This window comes from Limanda limanda, chromosome 4 (genome assembly GCF_963576545.1).
Source record: "Limanda limanda chromosome 4, fLimLim1.1, whole genome shotgun sequence".
Taxonomy (NCBI): Eukaryota; Metazoa; Chordata; class Actinopteri; order Pleuronectiformes; family Pleuronectidae; genus Limanda; species Limanda limanda.
In genome coordinates, this window is record NC_083639.1 from 6667582 (window position 1) to 6678232 (window position 10651).

Below are 10651 nucleotides of genomic sequence, written 5' to 3' on the forward strand. Positions count from 1 at the left end.
CTGCGTCTCTGCAAAGCTTCACCTTTCTCAGGTTTCATCCCGTCCATCTCAGTGAAGAAAATAACAAGAGTGAAGGAGGACAGGCTGGTAGTTTTTACTTTTAATATACTCTGGGTTAGAGATAAAACATATGACAAATTTCATATCGCAGTTATAGTGATCAGAGTTATTATGGTTTTCTGTATTGTCAAAGAATTGTTAAAAGCACTTATACACACACTAAAATCATAACATCATTCTCATTGCTATCATCATTTTTCTCTCGCTTCCACACACATGCAGTCACAGTGTGATAGTGGAATTTGATTGTTTGTGATTTTTTTTGGTCTTTCACCGGCTGTAACACTTTTACTACCAAATCAAGGACTACTGGAATTGAAACTATCAAAATATGTTGCTTAGGCGACTAAACATAACATGTTATCATGTTTTATTAGTGAATACAGTCTGAAGACACACAATGCAAACATCAGCACATTTTGTTTTCACTAGAATAGGTAAAACAAAGAACTTCAGTCGACATTATTGATGAGCTTTTTGACAAGCAGTACATGCATCCATTGAGGTCAAAGTAAACCTGCCTGTTGGCTCCTTCGGCAGTGATTTTCACTTTGCATGTTCTGCCAGCGTGGTGAGCATATTCGATCAAGTTCCCTTCAGCACTCTTATAAAACCAAAATAAATCCGCTCTTCAGACTAAGAAGGCTATAAAATTGTCTGTCACTGCCTCCCTCCATGTTGCCTGCTCTGCCTTTGGCTGCTCCAGTAGATCTAGACAATTTGAACTGGTAATACTAACCACTTGGGACCTAACCATGCAATCTATAACCATGTCATCTCTACTCTGTGTGTCTTTTTCTGACATGATGATTTCAGACACAATACACGTTTTTTCTATCTCTGGAAGCTCATATCTGCAGGATAAGCCCATCTGTTTGTTTTTCTGGGTTTTGTGTCTGTTGTTTTTAGCTGACTGAGCTAAAATGTGACTCCATGTGCCTCATGATAAGAAAACAAAGATTATAATAACAGGGAGAAGGGCAAATCAGTAAAAAGCATGAAAGGAAAGCTCATGTTCAAACTTGTTGAAGCAAGAAGGGGCTGGGGGAGCTTTGTGATATTATGGGTCTGCTGACTTTTTATTGTGTGCATGAGCACTAATACATTCCCTTTAGATATATACTGATACACCATCTTGAGAGTTGTTTGTCTATACTAAAGCTCTCACACTATTGTCATCATTTACTAGCAACTGCAGCTGTGGCATGCAGCCAGTTAACTCATACATGTTTACAAACACACCCATATCACAACAAGTTTTTGTTGTGTTAATATTTGGATTTTATACTGTAAATCCTGACAAAAGCAAACACACACAATCATCATTTGAATAACCATAGTACCAAGTAATTGTTGGATTAAGTGTTTTAATAGTTTGTACTATTCTGACCTCCAGTAATGGAAGGTTTAATGTTATGTTTGAAGATCTAGCGTCTTTGTCCATGCTGTAAAAAATCGTGAGGAAAGTTAGATAAATTTGACAGTCTTTATTTTTGCGTATTGTCTTTTAGGCTGATTAATTGACAGTTAAAGTTTAGTATGAGTATGTTGATCTTTATCCAGTTTCATATGTGGCATTTCCGGCACATGACTTTGGCATTCATTTGCTGTTGTAAATGAAGAGGTGAATAGTATTAGTGAGTGTCTTTGTTTTCTTCAAAGTTTGTTTGATTGAACAGAACTCACAGAAATATTCACTCAAATCTATCTTTTGTCTATTACTTTATGTCTGTATTTGTTAAGTCTTTTTAAGTCAGGGTGTAGAAAAAGCAGCATTGCCTCCTTGTGTTGCACTGTTTGGTGTCTGGATGCATCACATTGTTAAATTGTTCTGAGAATTTATGTTGACAGATAAAAGCACACAACCCTGTTCCTGTATTTAGGCAGCAATGAAGAGCTGGAGTGATAGGGGGATAACTACCGCCTCCTTTAGCAGTGGCTGTTCTAGGGAAGTCTACTAATAACTGAAGTTCATTGCTTTGTTCATCAACATCAAATTGCATCACAATATTTGTCATTTAATTTCCATTCATTTGGTTTCTCAACAATATTGAGATGTGATTTTTTTTTTTGGAAATAGTTTGTTGCAGTTGATTTTCTCTAAGATTGTTTTAGAGGAAATATACTTTCTGACTTCCCCGTTGTAATCTCTCGGTCTCTGTCTGTCAATACGTTCATCTATAGCTCTTTTTTTCTACACTCCCCTTCTCTCTCTGTAAAGCTACTATCAGTAGTAGGCCTGACAGTGACGGGGTAGCAGGGGAATGCTGACTGTCCCCTTTTGCTGCTGAGCAGCACAAAATAAACAAGATGGAAAACCTCCTCAGAACCCTGCACTGTTGTCAGCCGCTCTCCTTTGTCTGTTTGTTTGGTTCTTCTCCTTTCCTCTCTGTCAGAGATCAAACCGATCTAACATCCGGAGATATCACATCGCACAACACGGACATGGACCTCCATGGAGTATTTAAAGACTAAACCTCTATAGACCTAAGAAAAAAAAAGACAGCCCAGAGGGTCAAGTTCATGTTGCAGGGAAACCAAAAATAATCATTTTGCTGCTTCGCAGAGAGCAGGGATCATTCTTTCATCTTTTTTTAGTATCAGAAGGGGGGAATGAAAGAAGAAAAGGAGGGGGGGGGTTGGAGAGATAGATAGGTTCACCTCCATTTGTAATCCAATCTCATCCTGACTCTGAGCTGTTTGAAGTCATGTCAAGACAAATAGGCTTTGATCATGTGAACCCAATGAACTGAGAAAGCAGAGGGGAGAGTTTTATTTCTCTGATGCAGCACTTCTTCTGATTGTCTGCTGATTGAACAAGAAAAAAAAACTACTACTCATGTACCAGTACTGAATGAATATGTAAAACAGTCACCATATGCCAGTAAACCACTGTGCTTTGAGCCATTATTCAAGATACAAAGTGCAGTAAATTCTACTTTTTCCCCATGTCTCTCTTGATTTGAGGTGTAAATTGTTCAAAATTGCACAAATTGTTTTGGTCCTTTCTAGTCATTGTCATTCAGTGCTGCCTATTCTGCACTTAACTGTTTTAGGGCCAGATGATATGACCCAACATTGTATCAACATAAAAATTCTCACATCAGTAGATATCAATTATTATTCACAATAAACGTCACATTGTGTTCTGACTGTAGACTGTGGTTTTAAACTCACAAATAATGGCAAACACTTGGTGAACAGCTTAACCTTTTTACATATCTGAAGTAGAACAATGAGGTGTTGTATGTTCTCACTGAGCTTGCACAATGCATTAGCAATATATCTGTAAACGTTGGACTTTAGTTTTATTGCCATTGATTAAATATATCTTGCGATAACTAATTTTTATTGTTTTATTGCCAAGCCCTATTGTGTCTATCGCTGTGCCTTATCATATCCTGTTACATTTTGCCAATTCAATAACACTAATGCACACACATATATAGATATAGATATATGGTTAAAAGTCTCATTATCACCTCTCCAAAAATCAACATGTGTGAACTGAACATTACAATATTGACTGTGATTGTTCATATGAAGTATTGCAGTGCTGGTTACGTTTTAGAGAGGCTAGTTGTATCTAACTAGTAGTGGCTTAGCATTACTTCAATTGTGCATTTAGGTCAGTAGTGTTTGACTGCATTCGGCCTCATGTCTTATTTGTTGGCAGGGGAACACACTTGAGCACTTTACTCCTGCACCTCTGATAAGCTGTTATGTGTTCTGGATCCTGATTGGACAGTGCGCTGTCACACTCTCCGATCTTTTTATTGCCACCCCTCTGTCCTGCCAAAAACAATGATGTCACCCTTGTTGCTATGGCACACCGTGGAGCAAGCAGGAACATGCCGGAGAGACAGGGAGGGAAAAGGAAGGAAGGCTCCTGTGTTATTGAAGCCGAGCTGAAACTAAACATACATGGGGAACTCTGGTTGAATGGAGAACATTTTTTACTACATTACAAAGCCTTTTGTGTGTGTGTGTGTGTGTGTGTGTGTGTGTGTGTGTGTGTGTGTGTGTGTGTGTGTGTGTGTGTGTGTGTGTGGCACTGCCCTCTAAATGACTGGATGGTACTGTTTTCAGATCAGTTAAAACCGGTTTGTACCCAGCTTCTATGACCTCATGCATCTGAAAGTTGTTATTTGCTCCTCCACTGTCCACTAGTTTACTGGTTACTTCCTTTGTTGATTTAAGCAACTCAGAAACCGTCTTCAGTAAACATACTGCACCGTGTTATCTTTCCAATAGTATTCAAAGTCTAGGTTTTATGTAGAACATTTTCAAGTTTGATATTCCACTTTTCAAATATTCAAAATCAACCCAGTTTTTTCAAATCTGCTGAATACACAAAAATAACGTATATCAGATCCATTGCCACTTATTGCCTTGGTGTATTATGGTTGCCTGTATACATTTTAAGTTATGTCCTTTGGAAGCATAGCAGAATAAGCAGCACAAAGATTTAAATCAACAGTGATTGAATGCTAAAGTGTCTGCAGTGTTGCTTGTCAGTACCGATGTGCATTCTGCAACATACAGGATAAATATATATTTCTCCAAAATATAATAAGCACTGCAGCTGAGTATGGGTTTGATTTTTAAATTATTTGAAAATAAACAGGAACAACCAGTTTATGTTGCATTGCAGCAGAGGTTGGTGTCTAGCGTTAGTAACTTATTTTCCTTCGGATGGGAGTTGCTATAGAGAAAGCTGAGAGTTGTAATAGAAGTTTGAATCCAAGCTTAATGTTTTGTTTGGGAAACGTCAGACAGATACATGAGGCCGAAGCAGTGGAAAGTCCCTGTGCTGAGACAGAGCCAGTGGTAGTTTTCCTGATTCTCCTAAGCTTTTTTACTCCCACTCTGTAGGTCTTCTGTAACAGGGGCTGGAGGGAAGCAGAGGGAAATAGTTCACAACACAAACACACATGCAGAACCCATCCACAACTATTTCCTCCAAAACATTCACAACCAGATACTGCTGCTTATGGCAGAGGTTTGTGCCGCTCTCAGCAAACTGTATGTCAACAAAATCCTGAAGTTTGAGCTGAAGCACAGCCTGTACAGTAAAGCACTGTCATGAACTAGTTTTTGCGGTCTCACTGTTTAAAGAGGCAATAAAACAGTCGCCTTCTACTTGAAAATACCATCATTTTGACTAACTACTATAATTGACATTTATGGCTATGCTGCCTGTTTAAATTGAATGCACATGAGTTGACAGCAACTTCACATCCATCGCTTCAGTTTCAGTCACGTTTGAAATTATTGAAATTGTCTTTTTTTATAGTCTTAATATTAATGAGATCTCTTCTTCCCTTGCTCTTCTTCAACCTCAGGTGAAGCAGCTTTGAGGGGGGACCCCAGGCTCCAGTCCTTGTCCCTGTCCTCGTCCTCATCCTCCTCTTCGTCATCGTCGTCCTCATCCTCCTCCATCTCCAGCCACAGGACAGGTCCTCCTCCCATTAGCCCTACCAAGAGGAAGCTGAATGGGGACCTGGGGGACAGCGACATGGACGACAACGAGCATGTGGCAAAGATGAGCCGACTGTTTGCTGCTCAGCTGTGAGTACATTCACTGAGGCTGACCAGACATATGCACACATTCAATTAAAATCCATCAGAGAGACCTTGAAATAGTTATTTTCCAGATACTAATTTCCTGATGTGCAAGGAAAGGGATCTGCTATTCCCTACTTCTTCTCTTTTCTGTCTCTCTCCTTTAAAACAAAAACAAACTGTATCCTGTGAAGAAGCCACCATGCTCCTAGAGGCTTCATATAAACAGAAAACGCGCTGTTTTTAAAAGAAGTGTTTTTTTTTATTTCTGCTGGCCTTGTGTTTGTCCTCGCTTGGTAAAAGCTTTGCACAAGCAGGCCTTCTCAGAAGTCCCAGTTTGGACCCCAGGGTGCTATGCCAGGTTTAGCTGGCTCCACAGTGTTCTGCTTATAGCCGCAGCTCTCTGGAAGCTTGGAAACAGGGACTGCACAAGAGAAAAATGACTCGCATCTCCAGCGTTCCCACATTCCCGCTTCCAGAGATTCCAGAGATTCTGTAGCGCTGATTGGTAGTGAAGGACTGCTTGGGCACTGGTGTCAGAGATCTCTTTCTCTCTGCCCCTCGTTCTCTCAGTTTGACTGAGTCAGTCATGGGACTCCAGCCACTTCTATTTATTGCAGGGCCAGTCAATGAGGTTAGAGCTGTGCAGCCTTTCATGCATGCTTTTTTAATATCACTTGATTTGAATTGAACCACAATCACTATAGAACACTATACATTGTACACTGGATTCACTAGACGCCTGGGATGAAGAGTAGAGTACAGTGCAGTGTATTAATATAGTAAGCATCTGCAAACACATAAATCATCATCAATAAATAAAATGTTATTTATAGAGCCCATTGTCACGAAACCACATAAAATAATGGGAGGATGTGCATGCTGCTTTCTTTAGAGTATATTTGCACATGTGGAAACAAAATTACTTTAGCAAATACAGCAGTTGAATTATAATCACGCTTGGAGCCAACTCCACTTAGGGCAAGGTTATGAAACAATATGAATAATTATCACAAGTAACAATATAACAAGGTCAGCATATATTGATTATAATGCTTTGTGCAAGCACATTGAAGAGGTAGAAGCACATTATTTGAAATGTTTGTCAAGTGTTGCTGATTCTCTGCTCACAATGAAGAGTTTAAAATCACAACAATTGCAATGGATTTTAATTGGGGAATCATTATTTCTCAAACTACTCCTGAAATATAACCACACACTAAACACACAACTTTACTTTCAAGTCTTAATGCATGTTTAATTTTAGTTTTTTGTTGAATCAGGTTGTTCAGGAAGAACAAGGGGAAGGGTCTTTTAGTCCTTCGTCTTGTGACTCTGGGCTCCCACATAACAAAGGATTAGCTTGTGCGTTGTGACAGTTGTGCAGAGTCATCTCGTTTTCTATTATGTATGTGTCAGTGGTGGGAGAATGAACATTATACACTGCAGTAAATCCATCTTCCCACTCGGTGTGTTCGTCCCTGGTCTCAGTCGTTGTTGAATCTTGGAGAGAGATTTGTTTCATGCACAGTGCAGTTGACTTCTGCACACACTGATCCTCCTACTCGCGTATCACAAGTTGGAATTGATTAATTAAGTTGGGGTGCTGAGTTACAATCAGACTTATTGTAGTATCAGCTTTCAGTTGGCGTTGCAAGTTTTGGGTTCTGTAAAAATAAAACTTATGCAACATTAAAAGAAAACATGCCTGTGGTGCTTTTTTCTTTTACACTTGCTCATTGTACCATGATTATGTGCTGGGAATAACCTGCGATAAGCCGATCCTTTTATTTATTCTTCATTATGACTATGACCTTGAGGCAATTTGACTGTTTGACTGTAGGTTAATCTCCAACCAAGGAGAGCCAGTTTTTATTTGACTGAAATCCAAATTCAGGGCTTTCTAGTTTACATAGCTTCACCGGGATACTTCATTTCATGCTGGAAACCTATTTGCCTCAGGGCCGTCCTAGCTGCGTCTTATTTTTAGTCATTTAGTTTGAGGTTTCTCCTGGGAGATTATTTCCCTGGCAAAGGTAACTGCTTAGTAACTTGTAAAACCTGCATTCAGAGTCAGCCTCTGAAAAGTTCTTTCCTTCTTATAGCTCCTGTGGCCGTCCAAAGAACAGTGATTACACCAAAGTGGAGAATGATCGGTTGTCGTTCAAAAAAAAGAGATCAAAGCTAAAAATAGCATCTAAAAGAAAACACTGGAGGGCACTTTGCAGTCGACTCATCTTTTTCAACATGCACGAGCTCTCTGCTTCATTGACTTTGTTTGTTAATCATAGGAACAGTGATTAGGTGTAAATTGAAAAGGATGGACTTAGTTCTTGGGAAGAAGCTGGAAAGCAAACCAGAGAAAGAAGCCCTGTAAACCCCCCCCCACCACACACACACACACACACACACACACACACACACACACACACACTCCATCACTCACATACATACATACATACAGTTCAGATATCCAGAGATTGTTATCTGATACCGGACTAGCTGTTGGATTTTCTTAGCTGCTTCTGTCTATGTAGCTGGTGTTTTGTCTGCAGGGATTGGTCTGCACAATGTTGACTTTTCCTGCATTTGTGAAGCTTTTGTGTTCAGTCTCTTCTTTTCAAAAACATACCTTCTCATATGTTTTGCTTGAATGGCAGTTTTCATTGAAGCTTACCTGGTCTAATGCTAAATAATGTGTGTTGTTATTGAGTTGTGTGTCGTACGTTGTCCTTTGTCTGTGAGTTCAGTCATATTTTCACTGAGTGTTGACACAGGCAGACACCTGACACCTTAGATATTGGGCGTGGCCGGGAAGAGGGAAACTCAAGTTATCGCTGTTGTCTAATGAGATTGCGTTAAAGTGCAACTGAAGTGAGAGAAAGAAAAGCATGAACCGAATTAGTACTTTTTATATGGGACAGTATGAAAAGTTGCTGTGAAGTTTTGCAATGTAGACATGTCGTCTTCGCTGACTCTGCATGCATTTGTGCAAGTATGTACATGTGTCGTTGTGTGTGCTGTCTTTACATGTGTGTGGGCTTGTTCAGCTGTGGATCATCCATTTGTGTGTGTGTGTGTGTGTGTGTGGTGAGTGGGCTCCTTGTCAGGCAGCAGGGTCTAAGTTCTCATTTCTCTGAGGAGTAGGAGGAGTCTTGAACAAAGAAGCCTTATCCTGTCCACTGGAGCCTGCGGGCTGGAAGCTTGCTGCTGCCTGCTCGCCTGCCTGCCTCCCTGCCTGCCTGCCAGCCACTCGGCAGTTGTAAACCCACGAGTATAAAAGTCCTCTTGCTCAGCTCTTTCATCCCTCTTTAAAAATAAGAGCCAGTCACAGATCAGGATCTCACATTGGCTTTCAATTTGGGAATAAAGCCGGGCAATATGTCAGAATTTAGGTATTTATTCTCTTTGATTGCAACCATATTTTGTGGATTTGTTGTCATTAGAGCCGGTGCAACAGTATACAAGTATTTAATATCACTATTGCAATATGGTATAATTGCAATGACTAGATGTTGAATTAGATAAATAAATATCCAACAGTTTTATTTCAACAGCAGCACTGCCTTAAACCCTTTGCATGGGACTTAAGAATCACTACTGACCAAGAGTCTGCTATCTGTTAGTTCTGTTTTAATAAAGTTGAATTAATAACATGTCTAAAAAAAATCCAGTTATAAAGGACATAAAGTACTGTTATAATACATTAAAATAGTTAAAGTACTGTTATAATGAAATGAATCAAAGCAGAACCACTGGTGCTTTTATTCTGAAGCACCCAAATTCTCCCTCACACAAAGTGTTCATGTAGTTGCAATTTGAGACAAGAGGACAACAACAGCTGGCAGTCATCTGTTATCAGTTTGAAAGTTGAACTGTAACAGTTAAATGTGGGAAGTTATACACTGTTAGTGTAGCAAGTCGCAGTTTGAACTAACAGCTTTCCACCTCACTTGCAGATGCTAACAGGCTAACTGCTAACTTTTACATTATTGTGTATATGAGACTTTCTTAGTGTAAATAATAAGTCAAATGTTGCTTCTAGATTTAGTGCGGCAATTCTGTAATCATCAAACAATAATTGCAAATATTTTTAAGCTTCCTCTTCTTCTTGCTCACATTCTCTAAAATAATCCTAAGTTTTTTCACTGATTATTTGACTTGGTTTAAAAACAGCCACGTGTACAGTGAATCAGAGGTTTGAGATGAAGCTTTATTCTTTTTACAGAGTGTAATCACACATTGATTCATGTGTATAGAAGACCTAAAAGCAAAGTCCAAGTTGGTCAGTTTACTGCAGTGAGTACCATAGCATTTAGAAGCTGCAGCTGCTTTTCACTGGGAACTTCATCAGCAAGTTGTTCTCATGGAAGTTTCTCCAGAGGCCAAATGGGGAGAAAATCTCTCTTTCTCTTCCTCTCTTTTTCTCCCTGTCTTTCTCTCTCTTTTGTGCGCGTGAGCAGGGTCAAAGCTGCTGAAGTCATTGTTACCCTATTGACTATTTATATATTGTGTGGGCATGCGAGAAAAGGAGGGAGAGCATGTTTTTTTTGCCAGTGTGCGTGTGTGTGTGTGTGCACATGCGTGCGTGTTCACATGTTTTCTTTGCCTTCTTGTTGTGGTTATTCCCATATCCGATCTGTCCCAGCTTTAATAACAAAGGATTTTCTTCAGCTCTCTGTCTCTGCAGCCATACAACTGGCAAATGTGCGTTTGATTTGTATCAGTATCTGCATGAGTGAAAATGTGAAAGATTTGAAACAGTTGCTTGGTCTTTCTAACATGCTTCAGGCATCATGTAAGATTTAACATAGCGTCTTCATTGATACTATGAAATCATTTATATTAAATGTTGAATGCCAAAGAAGATAATTGATAACAACAATAACAGTATCTAAATTATATCTGTTGAAGTGTATTTCGTGAGTTTTGGCAAACCTATCCTAAGAATACACTGAGGATGCAAATATTAATGCCCTGGCTGATCAGAGTAAACTGTGCAGAGATGTTTGTATACTTTAGAAAG

The 10651-nt window shown here is 39.4% G+C and overlaps 1 protein-coding gene across 2 annotated transcripts in view; it reads left to right on the forward strand.

The window, feature by feature from the left end:
- vgll4b (vestigial-like family member 4b) overlaps positions 1–10651 on the forward strand; it is a 35373-nt gene that overhangs the window by 17478 nt on the left and 7244 nt on the right. For both annotated transcript variants that reach the window (XM_061069861.1, XM_061069860.1), the window contains one exon: positions 5406–5631. In XM_061069861.1, coding sequence (XP_060925844.1) covers positions 5406–5631 — 226 coding nt within the window. The remainder of the gene's footprint in view (positions 1–5405; positions 5632–10651) is intronic.